The sequence below is a fragment of the Rhinolophus ferrumequinum genome, chromosome 18 (genome assembly GCF_004115265.2).
Source record: "Rhinolophus ferrumequinum isolate MPI-CBG mRhiFer1 chromosome 18, mRhiFer1_v1.p, whole genome shotgun sequence".
Taxonomy (NCBI): Eukaryota; Metazoa; Chordata; class Mammalia; order Chiroptera; family Rhinolophidae; genus Rhinolophus; species Rhinolophus ferrumequinum.
The window spans coordinates 58347070-58365882 of record NC_046301.1 but is presented as its reverse complement, the minus strand read 5'-3'; the positions used below and the strand labels follow the sequence as shown (position 1 = coordinate 58365882).

The 18813-nt window shown below is 56.2% G+C and overlaps 3 protein-coding genes across 3 annotated transcripts in view; 1 reads left to right on the top strand and 2 right to left on the bottom strand.

The window, feature by feature from the left end:
* CATSPERD (cation channel sperm associated auxiliary subunit delta) overlaps nucleotides 1-8701 on the top strand; it is a 42423-nt gene extending 33722 nt beyond the window's left edge. Inside the window, exons 16-21 of the mRNA XM_033135479.1 lie at nucleotides 824-876; nucleotides 3148-3222; nucleotides 4109-4237; nucleotides 5763-5946; nucleotides 7169-7326; nucleotides 8476-8701. Coding sequence (XP_032991370.1) covers nucleotides 824-876; nucleotides 3148-3222; nucleotides 4109-4237; nucleotides 5763-5946; nucleotides 7169-7326; nucleotides 8476-8701 — 825 coding nt within the window. The remainder of the gene's footprint in view (nucleotides 1-823; nucleotides 877-3147; nucleotides 3223-4108; nucleotides 4238-5762; nucleotides 5947-7168; nucleotides 7327-8475) is intronic.
* Nucleotides 8702-11421: 2720 nt separating this feature from the next.
* PRR22 (proline rich 22) lies at nucleotides 11422-13397 on the bottom strand. The gene is made up of 3 exons (XM_033135387.1): nucleotides 12997-13397; nucleotides 12831-12893; nucleotides 11422-12513 (listed from the first exon to the last, which is right to left on the bottom strand). Exons 1-3 carry the CDS (start codon nucleotides 13124-13126, stop codon nucleotides 11423-11425), a joined length of 1284 nt encoding a protein of 427 aa, XP_032991278.1. The 5' UTR covers nucleotides 13127-13397; the 3' UTR covers nucleotide 11422.
* Nucleotides 13398-13576: 179 nt separating this feature from the next.
* DUS3L (dihydrouridine synthase 3 like) lies at nucleotides 13577-18526 on the bottom strand. The gene is made up of 13 exons (XM_033135386.1): nucleotides 18414-18526; nucleotides 17461-17740; nucleotides 16698-17210; nucleotides 16308-16349; nucleotides 16012-16164; nucleotides 15648-15764; nucleotides 15374-15439; nucleotides 15194-15304; nucleotides 14852-14948; nucleotides 14599-14674; nucleotides 14071-14259; nucleotides 13865-13993; nucleotides 13577-13771 (listed from the first exon to the last, which is right to left on the bottom strand). Exons 1-13 carry the CDS (start codon nucleotides 18509-18511, stop codon nucleotides 13699-13701), a joined length of 1944 nt encoding a protein of 647 aa, XP_032991277.1. The 5' UTR covers nucleotides 18512-18526; the 3' UTR covers nucleotides 13577-13698.
* Nucleotides 18527-18813: the final 287 nt, after the last annotated feature.

Sequence of the window (18813 nt, the reverse complement as noted above, 5' to 3'; positions counted from 1 at the left end):
TACAGACACCATTGGTATCACGCATGAACCCTGAAGGCGGTGTGCACAGTGAAATAAGCCAGACACAGAAGGACAAATCCTATGTGCTTTTACTCACAGGAGGTCCCCAGAGTCAGATTCATAGAGACAGGAAGTAGATGGTGGTGCCAGGGGCTGGGGGAGGAGAGTGGAGGGGAGTATTTAGTGGGGAAAGAGTGTCCATTTGGGAAGGTGAGAAAGTTCTGGAGGTGGACAGTGGGAATGGTTGTACCACAGTGTGAGTGCATTTAATGCCGCTGAGCCATGTACTTAAAAAATGGTTACAATGGTAAATTTTATGTTCTGTCTATTTGTAATTTAAAAAATTTACTATGAATATTGCATTCTGTTCTATGGTAAATCTATGTTTATCTTAATATAAAGCTGCTTTTTCAAACACCAAAAGACTCCCTGTCCTGTGGTTTTATACTCTCTTGTATATCTCTGAGGGTGCCATCGCACCCCAGTTTGAGAAGCAAGGCTGTCAAGCTAACCCCAAATCGCTCTTTCCCTTTTCTCCTTTCTGTTTGTTCATTGCAGCCCATTCATTCATTCATTCATTCATTCCCTTGTGCTCTGTATGCCAAGCATTGTGCTGGGTTTATAAATTGGGCTCTGCTCTCTGCAAAGCTGCCAAGAGGTAGGCGGGTTGTGGGGGGACCTTAGCCGTGCCCCAGTGCTCAGGCTGGCTCTTCGGGCCTGAGCTCCATGGGGCCAAGTCACGGTCACAGTGAGTCCCCGCTGCTTGGGTCACCGCGTCGGTGGCCCTCCCTGGCCTGCTCACGTCCTTGTCTCTCCTTTGCAGACGGCACTCATTTCAGTTGGATGCGACCTGGAAAAGAAGATCATCATTCAGAAGTGTGTTGCTGGTACTGGGGCGAGACGTGGGGGAAGTGGGATGCAGGGTGGGAGGAGATTGGTCACCAATGCTTCATGTTTGCTGAAGTCGGGTGATAGTATCCTGTCCACTCTTATATCTGTTTATCATATCAATACTTAACAGGTCGGTAATTTATACTATTAGGTCAAGTTTCAGTTTCCGGCCTCCTCTCCTTCGCTGATTTGGCATTTTCTCCCTCCTAACGTTTGATTTCACATTTTCTTCCTCCTAATGTTTATCGTTCTATTTTTTCCTTTTAGTCCCTTAATTCCTCATTTTGATTAAAATAGTGAAGGGTTTGGGGTTCTAATTGCTTGCTGGAAAATTTGGGAACTTTGCCTCTAGTAGTCATCGTTACCCCAGGGAATGGAGCCATGAGAATCCAAGAAAAAACAAAACCCCAGGGCCAGATTACCACCCCTTTGCCCTTTAGGCAGCCGTCGGCTGGTGAATGCCGAACCCCAGCTTCCGGGTGCAGAGGGAGCCCTAATTCACAGTGTCTGCCCATTCCTGTGGTGTAAATACTCCCATGGGTATGATTTCAGGCTACCACCGTGCCATCCACTGCTTCACCAAATCCCCGAATGTTCAGAGTCAGCCCCAGAACCCAGCAGGAGCCGGCTCCAGGGCTCCCTGCACCAGGCAGTCACCAACTCGGGTGACAATTTTACTAGACTTTCCTTTCAAAAGGGAAACACTTTATTGAATCAGTAAATTACATATTTAGGGCCGGCCTGGTGGCTCAGGCGGTTAGAGCTCCATGCTGCTAACTCCGAAGGCTGCCGGTTCAATTCCCACATGGGCCAGTGGGCTCTCAACCACAAGGTTGCCAGTTCAATTCCTCGAGTCCCACAAGGGATGGTGGGCAGCGCCCCCTGCAACTAAAATTGAACACGGCACCTTGAGCTGAGCTGCCGCTGAGCTCCCAAAGGGCTCAATTGGTTGGAGCACGCGTCCTCTCAACCATAAGGTTGCCGGTTCGACTTCCACAAGGGATGGTGGGCTGTGCCCCCTGCAACTAGCTACGGCAACGGGACCTGGAGCTGAGCTGCACCCTCCACAACTAAGACTGAAAGGACAACAACTTGACTTGGAAAAAAAGTCCTGGAAGTACACACTGTTCCCCAGTAAAGTCCTGTTCCCCTTCCCCAATAAAAATCCTTAGATAAATAAATAAATAAATATTTTTTTAAAATTACATATTTAGAACTTATGTGCAGAAAAGCTTGTTAAAGCAACATTTAAAAAGCTTTTGCCATAAAGAGAGGGGGTAAGATATTTGCCACATATGTAGCCAACAAAGGACTGGTATTCAGAATTTATAAAGAATTCCTACAAATGATGAGAGAGAGAGAGAGAGAGAGACAGAGACAGAGGCAGAGACAGAGGCAGAGATGAATAGACAAAAAGGGGCAAAGAGTTTGAACAGACACTTCCAAAAAAGGGAAAATATGGCTAATAAATGTGACAAGATGCTGAGAAGATGAGCAACCTCACTTGATAGGGAAACGAGAATGAAAAATTGTGTTAGAGACCCTTATTCACCCACCAGCCTGGCCGGTAGCAAATCCTGGGAGGGAAGGAGACCCGCCTCCCGGAAACCCCCTGAACTCACAGACTTTGCTTGCTGGTGGGCGTGCACACATTTCAGCTGCTTTGGAAGGCACATCTGTCAACCCGGCCCTTCGACTCATGCAAATTAGCATTGGCGTAGGTTCCAGAATGTTCTCTGCAGCATTATTCTTAATAGCGCCAAGTGGAAGCACGCTAACTCAAACGTCCATTGACTAGATGAGGTATAAACCAGGTACGATGTTTTGGTACGATGGACTAACAGCAATCAAAACAAATGAGGCAGAATTAGCTGGATGGGCCGTACAAACAAGGAAGTGGAATGAAAGACAATAGAACACACGTAGCCAGATTCTAGTCTTAAAAATCCAAAACCAGGCAAAAATCAACTATGTAGCCTAAGGATGTACGCCCTGGTGGCAGAGTCCCAAAATTTAGAACCCTCAATGCTGTGATCTTGGTCTCCAATATGAGGTATTAGGGCTCCTTGGAGACATGGCTAATTCTGGGAGAGGCAGGGAAGATACACGATAAGCCTGGAGCATCTTGGGGAACCAAAAAGTAAGAAAGGGCCCGAATATCAAACCAGTGGGGACATATATGTCAAAGGAAGAGTTCGCACTGCTTTGGTTCTGTGTAGGGTCAGGCAGCTTCTCACCATCGTTTGTTCTTTGCAGCGAAATCTCAGCCTGTTCCAAAGGCATCCTTAATCCCGTGGCCCTTCAGGACAATTACAGCTACCTCATCGAGAAGTAAGCCAGAGATGGTCCTTCGCCCCTCCCTCCCGTGACCACCCACCTTACATACCCTCCCCAGCCTGCGGCCGCTCTTGGAGCTGGGCCACCTGCTTATCTCAGCCACCAGAGTTGGCCAGACGCTGTCAGCCAAGGCAGGAGCAGGTGGCGGGCCAAGGTGACCCTCTATGCCCTGTGGCTGGTCCCACATGCCACCAGTGGGCATGGGGTGGAGCTTAGCCCTTCTTGGCACCAGGCACGGAGGGGGGGTGTGTCCTCCCCCTCCCGTGGGAAGACAAATGTGTGTTTTATACATGGCCCCTTGGATACAAGCCAAGAATCAGCCAGCTGTCCAGGGCCACGGCCAAGGCCAAAATTGGAGCTGCTGGACTTGCTGACCCGTGAGGCTACAGTCAGACCCATGGGGGCATAAAGTGTGTGAGTCAGCAGTCTCCAGGGAAAGCGAAGTGACAGGATGTGTGTGAGAGAGAGCCAGAGGGACAGAGAGAGAAAGGGAGAGAAAGAAAAATAGAAAGAGGGAGAGAGACAGAGACAGAGACAGAGAGAGGCCATACTTTCTCCTGTTAAGGCCTCCGACTGCACCTACATTAGGGAGGCACTGTGTTTTACTCAAAGCTCACTGATTTAAATGCTAATCTCATACCCCAAAAAACACCCTCACGGAAACATCCAGAATAATGTCTGACCATCCAGGTACCGTGGCTCAGTCAAGTGGACTCAAAACTAACCGTCACAGGGGGCCCCAGGGTCATTTTGACCATAGCTCTGGACCCCCCCCCTCAGATGCCCCTCCACAGGAAGCAGCCGAGGCTGGGAGGTGTGTGTTGTGGGCCCTTCCAGGCCGTCCGTTGGGACCTCATGCCCTGCCCCCTTCCCTGCTTAGGGAAGCCTACGACCCCAATTTTCGGCGGCAGAGGGCTACCAAGGACCTGGTGGTGTACTACCCTTATGAGAAGCTGGGCTGTCCCCTCCTCGTCTACTACGACACCCCGTGGAAGCCTGTGGTGGAACTGTAAGCTCCCTGTGGGGCTGTTGGGGTGGCAGCCTGGTCCTGCTCTCTGCTCTCCAGCTCCTAGCCCTGCCTGTTAAGGCCCCCCCCCCCCCGCCTCAGATAATGTCCTCTCCACCCAGTCTCTCCACACCTCCGACCCTCCCCAGTCCCTACCAGCCCTTTGCCACGCTATACCCTCCCCCGCAATACTCATTTTTGCCTTTTCCCTACTTAGCTCTCAGCTCCCACTGTCTTAGCTCAGGCAGCCATCAAAACATATGGTGGGCTGAGGGACTGAGACAACAGACATGGATGGTCTCACAGTCCTGGAGGCCTGAAGTCCAAGGTCAAGGTGTCAGCAGGGCTGGTTGCCCCCAGGCTCTCTCCTTGGCCTGCTGACGGTCACCTTCTAGCTGTGCCCTCTGGCATCTCCTCTTCCTATGGGATTGGGGCCCACCCTCATGACCTCATTCAACCTTAATTACCTCTTTAAAGGGCTCACCCTCAAATACAGTCGAAGTGGTTAGCTCCAACATCGGAATTTGGGGGGACCCGTTTCAGTGTTGTTTCTACATTTTCATGGTTGGTTGATGTGGGGCCACTTCACATGGGCCCTCGGGGGCTGGAAGCACGCCCCCTGACCCCATTGTAGCCCCAGACCAGCACTGCCTAGAACCTTCTGTAATGGTGGAAATGTCCTGCCACCAACAGAATTATGGGACATTGCCATAGTTCTGGCTTTTGCATTTTACTTAATGGGAATTCATTTAAATGAGCACATATAGGCCAGTGGCTCCGCTTAGCGCTTGGCGTATCGTCTGACGAAATGGTTGTTGCCTGACTGGGGAGGGCAGGAATCAGCTTATACCTGTAAACCTGTATGTTACGTCTTAGTTCCACCTGGCCTCAATGCCATGCCCCGGTAAAACCACGGGCCAGGCACACAGCCCCGAGGTTGGGTCCAATGGCCAACCCCTCATTTGGAGCTGCTATGTGGGGGGCGCATGCTGAGCTGGGGTGAGGAAAAAGGAGAGGGTCCCATCGGAGGAGGGGCATAAGCTCCAACCTGGCAGGAGACAACAGAACGTGAATCACAACAGTATGGATTTGGAACAACCCTAATTACCGGCCCTAAATGTACACCTTTTGCATGTTTGCAAATGTCATCAGAAAAATATTAGAGGGAAGGTGTGGAGGGTTAATTTATTAGTTTATTTGCTTATTTATTATGTCTGTGAGTGACATTATTCAGTTATAGGACATCACATCAGTTTTATCCAACCTCTGCTCTTTCGTCCCCTTCTTGGAGAGGCTGCCCCATGGAAAACCTCAAGCTCCAGTCCCCGCTCCCCTCCTCCTCTTCTCCCGCTCTGTCCCCGCCTGCCACTGCTGCATGTCCACGTATTGACCATCCGTGAAGTGTCAGCCTGGTGAGGCCAGGGGGTCTCCGCTTTGCTCTGCTGCTCTCACCGCCCCAGAATGGTCTCCTAACACATCAGGGCTGCCGTGTCTCTGCCCAAAGCTACATCCTGTGTGTGTGTCATAGGTGGCGGGGAGGAAAGTTCCAGGAGGTTATGGAGGCGGAATATGTCTTGCTGGAGGTGAACGGGCTGTTCACATACACGTACTCCCTGACAGCCCGCACCGCGCTCTGCACTTCCCAGCCACAGAACTGGACCACCGTCATAGAGAACGCCGGCGACAAGGGGCCCTTCATCTGGGACCGAGAGGTAACACTCTTCGATCATTTCCAAAACAGGTCACCAGTCAGACGGTGACGACAGTGTTTGTGTTTGGGCTGTTTCAGTTTGTTTGGGCTGCTCTCACAGAATACCAGAGACTGGGAGCTTATAAACAACAGATTCTTATTTCTCACGGTCCTGGGGGCTGGAAGTCCCAGACCAAGGTGCTGGCAGATCTGATGTCTTGTGAGAACCGCTTCCTGTTCATAGATGACCATCCTCTCGCTGTCCTCATGTGGCAGCAGAAGCGGAGCAGGGGCTCTCTGGGGTCCCTTATGGGCACATCTTCACCATCTAATCACCTCTCAAAGGCCCCGCCCCACCTCCTAATACCATCCCTTTGAGTAACACAAATTTGGGGTGCGGGGGAGGGGGACATCAACATGCACCCACCGCAGGGTGTCAGGGGATAGGAGTATGCTAGGACACTGCGGGCCAGGTGGCCGCAGCTGGGGAGGTAAGACGTGTGAATCCTTTGGGACTGTCCCCCAAGGGAGTTGGCCAAATATTCGCAGCTGTGGGCTTTGCTGATAAGGGGCAAAATTCTAGAACCATCTAAATGCTCATTTCTAAGGGAAGGATTAAATTCACTGTCCGTTCTGCTTAGCGAGCGTTGTTATCATGAGCATTGCTTTGGACACCAATGTCAGTAAAAGGAAGAAATTGCGTTAGTCCTCTTGGGAGCCTCTGTGCACATTAGTAATTTCCATCAACAGCCACTCAACTTCGAAGGCACGAACGCGGAGCATGCCACAATGCCACCAGCAGGTGGCGCTCGCTCCCCGCACCTGAGCCCATTCCAGCTGCAGACTCTTGGCTCCAATTTTTTTTTTAGATTCCCTGCCGTCGCGCGAGTTTGATCATCTATTTTGTTGATGACATTGGTTTTACTTGTTTTTAAGCCGAGGTGAAATTCACATAACATACACTTAACCGTTTTAAAGCGTACAACTCCCTTCTGCATCTCCTACATTCACAATGTTGCAGCAGTGCCAGGAAGGAGGAGGGAGGGATGAAAGCCCAGGGGCGTCCACGGCCTCCTTCACAGCGATCACGAACCGGCCTAGCCAGCGGGCACTGAGTCCTGACCCGCACCCAAAGGTGTTTGGTGAGCGGGTGGGGCGGTGCTCGTGGTGGAGGGCGTCTATGGGTGCTGGCACGGCCCTCCCCAGCCCCAGGGCTAGTGGGCATACCTCTGTCCTTTCCCCAGAACTACGTGAGCTGCCATGACCCCAAAAACGATGCTCCCTTGAAATGGCCAAATGTCCCATATCAGATCTTGGGAGGCCCAACAGCAAACAAGGTCACTTTTGAGCAAAGGAACGGAATCTATGTCTTCTTCATTTCTATTGTGGACCCGTACTACAGGTGAGCAGGGGCCTCTGTGGGGACAGCCCACTCTCCCAGGGCACATCGCACACGTGTGGGGGACCCACTTTCCCCCTGGCCTCAGCAGATCCTACATAAACCAGAATTCCTCAACAGCCCAGAGCATCCCTGGGAAGAGAGATTTTAAGTCCTGGATGACATTGGTTCACTCACTAAATAAATCCTAATCGGAGACCATGCTGGGCGCTGCAGGAGCAGCAGTGACCAGCAGCCACGTGCCTGCCCTCTGGTACCACAGTCACCCTCTCATACCACGTCTGATTGATGGTGTGCAGGAGCCAATTTGGAAATATTCAGGGATCCTGCAAGCCAGTTAATCACGGCGGGAGTATATACACCAGGGGAATTGACACACTACAAACCAGGCTCCCCTTGCTCCTGCCCCGAGAGCTGCTTTTTAATGTTTACCACCCACGCGCACTGAGAGGTTCTTAGGTCACGTCCAGTGTGCTGGTCTAGAATATCAGCGTTTCCCATTGGGAGGAGGAACATGGGGGAGCCATCCTCTCCCCCATCATCTATCCCCTTCAGATGGGTACAAAGTCCAACGCCAAAGACACATGCAGACCCTGCCTTCTCAGAGGTCCCAGACCCTGGACTACAGAGACTAGCTCTGGGATGGGCCTGGGTGGAAGGCACAGGGGTGGGGACATCCAGAGAAGAGAGGGGACTGCCTGTGAGACTTGTCTGTCACCCCCTCTCCCTGTATGCTGCTACCAGCAGAACCTCCAATGAGGTCTCCCATTTCCTCTGTCCCCTCTCCCCACAGGCCCTTCCCGCCCATCCTGCTACACCTCCCGTTGGGTGCCCGCCTCATGGGTGCCTGTGGCTGTTGTCCTGCCCCCACTTTGTTTCCACGCTGTGATGGAGCCTAAGCATGGAGGGGGGAACCCCTTGTCCCCATAGGAGGGGACCCTAGGGGTCCTGGGGAAAAAATATGACCGCTGCCAAAATACACAAAGTAGAAGGCACATTCAGAATGGATGAAAGTTGAAGTGGATATAAATGGAACTCGGTGTCCTGAGTCACCGGCCTGGCTCCCTGATCTCTGTTTTAACCTGTTTGCTGGGTGAATGTGAGGCCCCCAAAGAGGGTGCCCCATGGCCTCTCCCCTCCTGTCCCTTGCAGCTACTGTCCCCTGCAGACCACGTTCAGCGTCTATGTGTACGGGGCCTTCCCACTGCCCCTCATCCCGTCGGAGATCACCATGTTCCTGCTGATGGTCGCCATCCTGCTGTCCGTGTGGCTGGCCTACATCATCCCCAAGGCGCTACGCACGGAGCAGGGCCACAGGTTCCAGGGCTTCTGGTCCAGCCTGTGCAGGAGGTACCGAGAGCGCTGTGCGTGCTTCTGACGCCGGAGCTGAGCGTGCACTGGAGGGGCCTGGAGTTGTCTTAAAATAAAGTGTATGTGAAACAAGCGGGCGGCCACGTGCTTCAGTCGCGGGCTCGGCCTCCCTGGACGTGTCAGAGGGCCTCTAAAGGACAGCACCCCCAGGGGCTGTAACGGAAAGCAGCGGCCCAAGCACTACTTAATAGGAGATGGTGACACAGACCAGCAGACAGTGGAGTGACAGGCAGTCCTTGGAGAAAGGTAAGACAGTGACGTGTGCTGTTAGAGAAGGTTAAGACCTGAGGAAAAGCGGGGGAGTCTGTAGAAGACACATTGGTGGGATCCCATCTCTGTGTTTATAAATCCTAACACATGTGCAAACGAACACATACATATGTGCTTGCCATGTACATGAATAAAAGTTTGGAAGCATATATTTTCCATGCATACATGTTATTTATACATGTGCATATAGACATGTATACATATCTATATACACATGTATACACACACATATGCATGTGTGTATGCTATGTAGGCATGTGTGTATACATATATGTGTGTATACCTGTGTGTAATATGTACATACAAATGTATATATAGTATGCACACACAAGTGCAGGCATATGTATACACACGTATCTGCTTATGCACGTGTATGGATGTATATACACATGCATATGTGTTTATGCCTGTGATATAAATATATATACATAGGTAGATAATGTGTACATATGTGTACACACATGCGTGTATAGATCATGTGTGTGAGAATACACATGCATGTATACATATGTATATAATGTGTGCGTATATACATGCATGCATGTATATAGGTCGTATGTATAAATATATACAATGAATATGGATATTCTTTCCGTCCATCCATCAGTGGGAGGACTTCATTTTAAATCCAGGTGGCATGGAGGCAGCCATCTATCTCATCCTAAGTGAAAACTTGGGGTGGGGTCCCACGACTTTCCTGATTACTCTTAGGTTAAAAAAATATATACCCTGCCATCATTTAAAATTGTCCAGTGCAGTCTCAATCCAGTCGTTGAAACTTCTACCCCCAAGTACAGTGCGGTGACCAGTTGCCCCACCCATCAGGGCTGAGCTGGCTGGGCCCCACCCACCCTCCAGTCTCTTAGGTTGTTAGGTAACACTGGCTTCCTGACCCTCGTCTGCATTCATCTTCAAAAAAATGAGCTCATCCTCCTGGGTCCTCCCCCTCCTTTGCCAGGGCCTTCCCTTCGTCGGGGACACTTGATTTTCACCTCAAAATACCCCAATGCTACTTCAGGGAGAGGGGCTGAGAGGGAAGCCTAGGGAAATGGGCTCCAGGCTTCTCCAGGCCCGTGTGGTTCAGAACAGAGATGGGTGGGGACAAATGTAAGCGATGCCTGGGATGGAGAGACCACTGCCTGGACAGCACACGCGTCTCCACTCCCCTGCGTTTTGAAATAAGCGTTCAGGGAGATAAGCCACGTAGGCCGGTGGCACCATAGGCTTGTGGCTTTGGTGCTGGGCACATGGGAGGCACCAGGTTTTAGTTCCCAACCCTGTCCTCCCCTCGTCCAACCACCTCCAAATTCTAGTCAAGCCCACCCATCCCCAACCCAGCCCAGGGCCTGGGGCAGGAGGGCCCCTTCCTCCCCTGCAGCGGGAGAGGCGGGGAGGCCTCCTTCCATCTCTTTTTGATTCCTGATTCCTTACATGTTACCTGGGAAACCAAGTTGCCCCTTCAGTCACCTTGAGCATTTCAGGGTAGGCCATAGCCAGCAGCTGCCCCCGGGGCCCTCCCTCCAGAAATGTTGAAGAGAGGCTGGACCAGACACGACCCCTGGGAAGAGGAGCTGTGTGGGCCTGAAGGGGAGGAGCCAGGGCAGGAAGCAGCAGGTGTGAGCAATAACGGACACCCACACTGGGGGCTGTCCTGTGCCTGCCACCTGAATGCAGAACTCCTGCACGGGGCCCAACGGAGAGAACTGGCACTCGGGGCCCAGCTGGATGCCCTCACTTGGTGCACTCTGCACACCCCCATTACAGGTGGGCCTGTTTCAGGTCACCTGTGTGCCAGGTGGGCACTGCCTTCCACCTCCCTGGCCAGTCCCCACCCTCAGGCCATCAGGTGCCTCCACCTCCATCCAGCACCTGCCCCCACAGCCCCCAGGTCTGCCTGAATAGGAGTCTTTCCTATTCACCATGGCAACCCCTCCCTGCCAAGCGCCACCCCAACCCCTCCACTAGGGGGCAGTGGCTGAGGCAGAGCCCAGGCCACAGGCCCCTCACAGGCCTCCCCCTCCCTCAGCCAGTGGTGGTTTGGACTGGAGACGTGGAGGTGGGGGCCACTCCCAGGGCCCACCCTGCTTGCTGTGTCTCCAGGCAAGTTCCTGCCGTCTCTGGGCAGCCTTGACTTTCCTCCCCAAATATTGAGGAAATCCTTCCAGTGCTGGAGTCTGGGTGGTGTCTCCCCACTTTCCAAAAGCCCCTCCCTTGCTGGCCGACTGATTTTCCAGAGCTAGGACACGTGGGATTTAGAATCCCGAGTGGAGGGATCCAGAATCCCGAGTGGAGGGATCCAGCCTCAGACTGGAAGCCTGGCAGCCAGGAAGCACTGGGGGCCTGCGGTCCTGAGGGGCCTCCCCTCATGGCCCTAGGCCAACTGGACAATGGGGTGAGTGTCCCCAGCCCACTGCCCCCCAATGCACCGAGTGGACAATGAGCTGAAGTCAAATCCGCTTTAATGGGGGGTGGCTTCCAGGTCCTGCCTGGGTCCCGAAGGGGTGGCGCTGGCCAGGCCCGAGGCCTGCCTGCTCTTGCCTCCCTGCCTCCCCTTCTTGGTGGCTGAGGCACCGGCCTTTCTCTTTCTCTCGGGCTCAGCCCGAGGGGCTGTGGTGGTGGCGGCGGGGGGCCCTGGGCGGGGCGGCAGCTCCTCATCCAGCGCCTTGAAGTTGAAAAGGGAGTCCACGTGGGACACAGTGTCCAGGATCTCGGGCACGCTGTAGTCGAAGGACAGCAGCTCATCCGGCAGGCACAGCGAGCGGATGTCGCCGGAGGAGTCGTCCCCGTCGCCACGGTTATTGGGTAGGGCTGGCCCCAGGGCCTTGCACGGGGACCCCTCAGGCTCGGTGACCCCCGGCAGGCAGTCGAACAGCTTCATGGCGTCCTCTAGCAGCACCTTCTCAGGCAACATGAAGGTCCTCGCTGCCTCGGGGTGTCTGGCCTGGCCCGCCCCCAGTGGGGCTGTCTCCGCCTCAGCAGCCTTGGGCTCCACGGGGCCCGGCCCAGTGCCACCGCCCTGCAGCTCCTTGGTAGGGAAGGCCAGGGGCTCCCCGGGCCCGTGGAACTGGCTCAGGCGGCCCTTGAGGTGGCCATAGGTGCCAGGGGGCAGCGCAGCCTCAGTGGGCAACGTAACGTGTAGAGGGGGCAGCTTGTTCTCCTTGGGGGGCAGCAGTGGTGGAGGGGGCACCAGGCTTTCCTTGAGCAGGGGTGGGGGCAGCTCCATGAAGGTGGGGGCCCCCCCATCCCCCACGAAGCCCAGGGCCTCAGGCCCGGGCCCCTCGGGCGGGAAGAAGGGCATGAGGTACTGGGGGCCCCCAGGTGCTGGCTGGAAGTGGGGGTACGGTGGGGGCAGTGGGGGTGGCACCGAGGCCTTGAGGTAGTGCTGGGGCTCTAGCAGGTAGGTGCCTGCCAAGGCGGGGCTCCCTGCTGTCCCCCCGCCGCCCACTGCTGCCAGCTTATACAGGGACGACTGGCCGAAGTCGGTGGTAGCCCACTCAATTCGGTAAATGCGGGGGTCAAAGAAGCAGCCGCAGGGTGCCATCTGGAAACCTGTGGGCCGGGGAGGGGCAGCCCTGAGAGGGGCATGGCTAGGACCCGCCTGCCTGGGGGAGGCAACGTGGGACATGGTGGTGGTGGGGACACAGCCAAACCATGGGAGCCCAGGGACACAGGCCTTTTTTTGGGGGACCTGTGTGGGAGACAAGAGCACAGGCCTTGTCTGGATGGGGGACACAGGCCCCTTTGGGTTGACAGAGACACAAGCCCTGCTTTTAGGGGGCTGTCGAGGGATGGGGTGGAGGCAAGACGGCCCTGCCCGCTCCAACCAACTCCCAGGGCCTCGTCAAGGGTTGGGCAGAGGCTGGTACCTGCCGGAGGGGCTGGAAACACCTCTTTCTCTGGGTTTGGGGGGTGGTACAGGTTGGAGGAACCTGTGAACAAAGGCAGGTGGGTAGGTGGGGTCCTGAGGCTGGTGGGCAGAGCCCTGGTCCCCATCCCATCAGGTGCCCCCAACCACTGCTCCCCGACTCATACCCACAGTGGGAAGAGGCTCCATGCAGGTGGGAGTGGGTTGGCTGACCAGCCCCTCGGTGCCATCCAGGCCCCGGGGACTGAAGCCTTCTTGGGAAACTGTAGGAGCGTAGAAGGGTTTGGGGTGCTGCATGGGGAGGTGGGGGGCCCAGCCCAGGCAGGCCAGGAGGGTGGCAGATGGGAGCACAGGCAGTTCACCTGGAGAACAGGCTCAGAGTCCCAGAGTTCTGTTTGCCTGGTTACTCCGGGTGGCAGATTCCAGCCCGTAGCCCACCCACTGGTCAGGGTTCCGGGGGTGGGGAGTGGGCAGAGATAGAATGGGAAACCAAGGCAGCCAAAGACACATGTCACAAAGGGTGGGGTGGACCCTGGGCCTAATCTGCTGCTCTGAGGCCTCTTCCTCCAGGCAGCCTGCCCTGAACCACACCCACGCAGGCTGAGGAACACGTCCCTCAAGAGCCCTGGTGGCTTCTTTGTGGTCAAGGCCTATCTGGGTACCAGCAGCGGTCAGCATGGGGCTAGGACCTTGGGAGTGACTGAATCAGGAGGGAGGAAGGGAGCTGTGAGGGACAGGGTGTCCAGGGAAAGGTCCCAGGAGTAGGAAGGGGCAACCTCAGAGTCACAGGCCTGGATTTTAAAAAGAATAAAATTTATTGTCTTCTCAAGCACTAGGGAGCCCCTCCGACACCCCTCCTACCCCCAAAGCTACTTGTATGCATTGGCCTTGTGTTTTGGCAGGAAGACGAAATTGGGCGGCACAGGTCCCAGCAGCATCTCACTGTGAGGAGGGGGGCGGGGGGCAGAGTCAGGCCTGAGTCCCGGGCCACCCTGCGCAGGACGCCCCCGCCCCCAGTGCCTCGGTTCCCGGTACCTGATGCGGATCCAGTCGGAGGCCTTCTGGCTGGCCATGAGCGTCTCCAGGTAGTCTCGGCCCAGGTAGTAGGGGGGCCGCTCGTTGATCCTCTGTGGCAGCCGTTCCAGCAGGCCCACCGGCACATACCTGTGGGCAGGTGGGGGACAGTGTTGGGCCAGGCTGGCCTGCCACCAACACCCCCACACCAGTCACCCCGTGCCCACCTGCACAGGAAGGAGAGCCATTCGAGGAGGAAGCGGCGGGTCTTCTCCACACCCTGCGTGTCCGAGCCCCAGTGCTCCAGGCCGTAGTGGGTGAAGTCCCGCAGGATGTCCAGGCGCTCAGAGGACGAGATGTCCCAGTGTCGCTGCTCCTTGATCTCCGTGAAAAGCCACGGCTTGAGCAGGGCGCCGCTGTGGGGCAGGGGCGGTCAGCGGCCCCCAAATCCATAGTCCCAGACTCTCCAGCTGTGTTCGTACAACCTTTGAAGCCAGAGCTCCAACCCCCAACTCCAATCCCACAGCTGTAGAAATTTCCAGTCCTCCTGGCCCCTGCCATCTCCGTGTATCCCTTCCTGACAAAGCCACCCACTGGGGACAAATGGACCAGGAGGTGAGGCAGCTGGGCTGGGGGGTAGCATGACAAAAGTGAGAAAGCTCAGACACACCTCACCCTCCCTGAGCTGCAGGCTACACGCTCAGGGGCAGCTCCAGACAGTTCTCTGTAGCCCCCCAGGCACCGGGCACACTCACCGGGCAATCATGACCCCAGCGACACCAGTCTGCAGGGCACGGTTAGTGTCCTCATATGACAAGATGTCCCCATTTCCTGAGGGACAGAGATGGGGCCTCAGGGAGCTGCATGCAGGCAGCTTGGGGAGTTCTGCCAGCCCAGTGCTCCCCACGGGGGCAGGGAGGGGTGCCAGATGGGAGGTGGGCCCAGGTGTGCATGGACTTTGATGGCAGGGCTGGCAGGCAGGTCTGAGCTGAGTGGCAGGGGACCCACCAAACAGGGGCATAGGGCTGGCCGCCGTCACACACTGCTCGATGTACTGCCAGTCGGCCAGCTTGGTGTAGCGCTGCTCTCGAGAGCGACCGTGGAGCTGGAAATGTGGCCACATGGGGAGGGCAGGCAGGTCCGGGGAGGGGGAGCATCAGACAGAGAGAGAGAGAGAGACCCAGAGAGACCCAGGCTGAGACAGACAGAGACAGACAGAGAGACAGACGACAGGAGGGAGAGATGGAGGAAGGGCCAACATGGATGGGGAGGAGGGGTAGACATAGCCCATTAGAAAGGGTCGCCGAAGTGCCCCCGAAGTCCCAACACCCGCTGTGCCCCGAGACCCACCGTGACCAGGGCTGCCCCCCAGTCCCGAAGCTTGGGCAGCAGCTGGTGTGCCAGGTTCACACGCTCCTGGACGCCTGTGCGGATCTTTACAGTCAGGGGCACATCCAGCACCTGCAGGAATGGTTGTGGTCAGCGCGGCCCAAGGTCAGGCAGGGAAGGTGGGGCCATCGTGGGGCGTACCTGGTTCATGCAGCGGACAATCTGCTGGAACTTGGCCGAGCGGTTCATGAGGGCACAGCCCCCGCCCTGGGAGAGACAGGCAGCTGGAGCGAGGAAAGGTAGGACCCAGCCTGGGCCCGACACCCCTAGCTGCCCTTGCTGTATACGTGGGGAAACTGCGGCACAGAGGGCCCCGTAGGTCCGCAGTGACTCGGGCAGGAGCAAGGCCGGGTCCCAGGCCTCCACCCCACCCACACCTTGCCCACTCTGGGGTCTGGAGCCAAGTGGCTGCTACCTTCTTGTACACGAGGTCGATGGGGCAGCCAACATTGATATCCACAAAATCCACCTCTATGGTGCGGTTCAGCAGCTCGGCACACTTGGTCATGGTGTCGGGGAAGGCGCCCTCCAGCTGTGGCAGGTGGCGGGGTGGGGGGGGTGAGGGCCAGTGCTGACCGCCATGCCTGGCCCCATGCCAAGGCCAGCAGCCCTTGGAAGTGCATCAGGCTGGTGCCCCGGCCCATGGCTGAGGTGAGAGGGGCCTGGGAGGAGACTGAGCCAGCCCTGGGAGCCAAGAGACAGGACCCCGAACCTTGCTCCGAATCTTGGCAGCAGAAGCCCCTCTTCCCTCTTCCTCCCTCCCTCTGGGCAGCACCAACCTGGACACCAAAGATATCCTCACACGGGTGGCGTTTGAGCAGGGCCCACTCGGATGTCTGGCCCTGCAGCAGGTTGGTGCAGACGGCCATCTCCCCACACGTCACATCGGCCCCAAAGCGTTTACAGATCCGCCGGAAGGGCAGGTTCCCACACTAGGAACAGCGGGGACACACACACTTGAGGGTGGGACAGGCAGGGACCCCAGACATCTGCCCCAACCCCAAGACCAGCACGCACTGGGCACTGTTGGGGTGACCACACTGCCACCACCCAGCCCACCCCACGTGGGTCCTACCGTGGTGAGGGGCGCCAGGTACAGTTTGCCACCGATGTCAAGCTGGAGAGAAGGAACACGCAACAGTGAAGCTCTACCCTTCAATCTGACTTTCGGGGCTTCCCTTCTCACCACATTATAGAACGTTTTGCCCTGCCCCACCAGCCTACCACCTTTTTACATCTGGGCCTCTGCACATGTCAACCAACCCTCTATGAGAAATGTTCTTTTCTCCATGGTCTCTATTAGAGAACTTCTAGTCAACTATCAAAACCCCAGTTCTAACGCTTCTTCCAGGAAGCCTTTCCCACTGCCTTCCTCTGCCCCAGTCCTGACTCTGCGGCTAGGAGTGTGTCCAGCTCCTTCTGCCCCCCACACTACTAGTGTCAACAGGAAGCCTGTGACACATACCCGCCTCTTCTCACAGGGTCGCAGCCTGACTATGTCCTCATCGGTCAGGGGCCCGCAGGTTTGCTCAGGGATGCTGGGAGGGGTGCCGGCGCCGGGCCCCCGGGGGGCCTGCTGGGCATCACAGTTGTCCTGTCCTGGCGTACCCTCAGCCCCCATGACCTCGGGGACAGTGGCAGGTGGGGTGGAGCCTGGCTGGTGGCCCTTTCCTAGCTGGTGCAGGGCCTGCTCTGCACGCTCAAAGTGGATCTTGCGCTTTCGCAGCTGCTGCTGGAGGGCCTTGTCCAGACTGTTGCGGATAGGCGGGGCCGGGACCACCTCCTTTTGTACCAGATTCTGGCCCTCGGGCCCCAGATGAGCCCCAGCAAAGCGACAGGTCACACCATATGGGCACCTGCCGTAAGTCTCGAATAGTACACAGCAGGGACCCAGGTCAGCTGGCTTGGTCTCCAGGTAGAGGCCCACGTCATGCAGGAAGCGGCAGCGATCACCAAAAAAGCACTTAGCAGCCGATTCCTGCAAGGAAACAGGGACGCAGTGACGGAAGACAGGGAGAGGCTGGGGTGGTCAGGCTTTGAACCTCAGATCCCTCCCTTCCTGGTTGTGTGTCCGTGAGCAAGTCAGTAACCTCACTGTGCCTCGGTTTCTTCATCTGGAAGATCAGAATGATAACGATATTTATATCATAACATCATGAGGATTGAATAGGGGACAGAGAGGCACAGACTGAAGACCTCTGGGACTTGCTTGTGACAGTGACACTCACCTGGACCAGGGAGGGGCAGAGCCTGTTCTTGTCATAGTGGTTGGGCTTCAGGTGGGGCCGGCCCTTGTTCTGGCCCCGGGCTCTCTTCTGAGCCTGAGGCTCCTCCCTGTACTCAGCTGCCTCCTCCGTCTGCCCGTCTCCATCCTCCAGGCGGATCCGCTTGGCCTCAGACCCAGCAGGGTCATGGCCACCAAGGTCTCCTGCCTTGGTTTTCCGGCTGGACTTTTCCTGCCCTCTGGCTTCCAGGAATTCGTGGAACTGCTCCTTGGTGGTAAGGTATCTGCCCGCAGGGAAGGGAGGGAAAGGTAGGCTTGTCTGAGCTCCACTGAGCTCAAGACTCAGTGAACTCTGGGGAAAAGGACTAAGAACACTTTTCTCTGCTTATGTGCTTCCGCTGATACGGAACTCACTACTTAGAACTGGCCAGGTGCCAGCCTGGGAGCACCTCAAGGCCACAGACAGGACATATTTTGTCCCTGCTGAATGTTGAGCCAAATTACAGGTTATCAGGTATGAATACCTTTGGCCACATTAGGCTAAAAAAAACTACACGACCCAGCATGCCTTACAGTGAAGAACACAGGTACCACATTTCCCAGCATGCCTTTCAGCCCTACAAGTCCCAGCCTGCATCGCGGTACTCGCTTAAGACACAAGTCCCAGCCTGTGTAACTGGCTGCTTGGAGTTCAATATGCACTATTCCCGCCATACACGGGGACTACAGACCCCAGCATGCACTGTGGCCCTCGTCTGAAGCCTCGCCCACGCTAGCATGCGCTTTTGCATGTGGCAGCCCCCAACATGCGTTATCTCAGGTACCGCCGCTGAGACATGGCCCAGATTGAAGAAACTGCGAGATTCCCGTCCGTAGACTGCCCCATCTCCCGGCATGCACCGCTCGAGCCACGCCACGAGTTCCCCGTGCGGTTCTCCAACTGTCCCTGCGACTCACCGAGATTTAATGGGCGCCACTCCCCGTTCCAGCGTGCCGGCTCCTGAGTCGCCACCGCCACCATTCTCTCCTGAGGCCTCCGCCGCACCCTCTGCCATCGGCCACTCTCACGCCCGCTTGGGACTGTGGCGGGAAGGCCTTCCGGGTCGCGTGTGTGTCTTACCGGCTCGTGCTAGGAAAGTGCGCATGGCCGGGTCCCTCCAAGTGACGCCATGTACGAGCGTCGACGTAACGAGGGCGGAGCCTGCGTGGGGGTGGGGAGTCGGGTTCCGTTTACTACTGATCCCTCTACTGGGAAGCCGGAAACGTTCAATGATTATCCAGGCGTTCGCGAACTGTTTTCCCGCGGATCCCAATCGGCCCACAGACGTGTTTTGTTTTCCTGCTGGGTTTCTTTTTT

Bases quoted from the DNA above. Each gene is read 5' to 3' on its own strand.
- PRR22 (XM_033135387.1), bottom strand. From the start codon at position 13,126: ATGCAGCACCCCAAACCCTTCTACGCTCCTACAGTTTCCCAAGAAGGC. The intron at 12,894-12,996 runs GTATGAGTCGGG...CTTTGTTCACAG, and splicing joins GGAGCCTCTTCCCACTGTGG to GTTCCTCCAACCTGTACCAC. The intron at 12,514-12,830 runs GTACCAGCCTCT...CCCGGCCCACAG, and splicing joins GTTTCCAGCCCCTCCGGCAG to GTTTCCAGATGGCACCCTGC.
- DUS3L (XM_033135386.1), bottom strand. From the start codon at position 18,511: ATGGCAGAGGGTGCGGCGGAGGCCTCAGGAGAGAATGGTGGCGGTGGC. The intron at 16,165-16,307 runs GTAGGACCCACG...CGCTGTTCCTAG, and splicing joins ACCTGGCGCCCCTCACCACG to TGTGGGAACCTGCCCTTCCG. The intron at 15,305-15,373 runs GTACGCCCCACG...CCATTCCTGCAG, and splicing joins TTGTCCGCTGCATGAACCAG to GTGCTGGATGTGCCCCTGAC.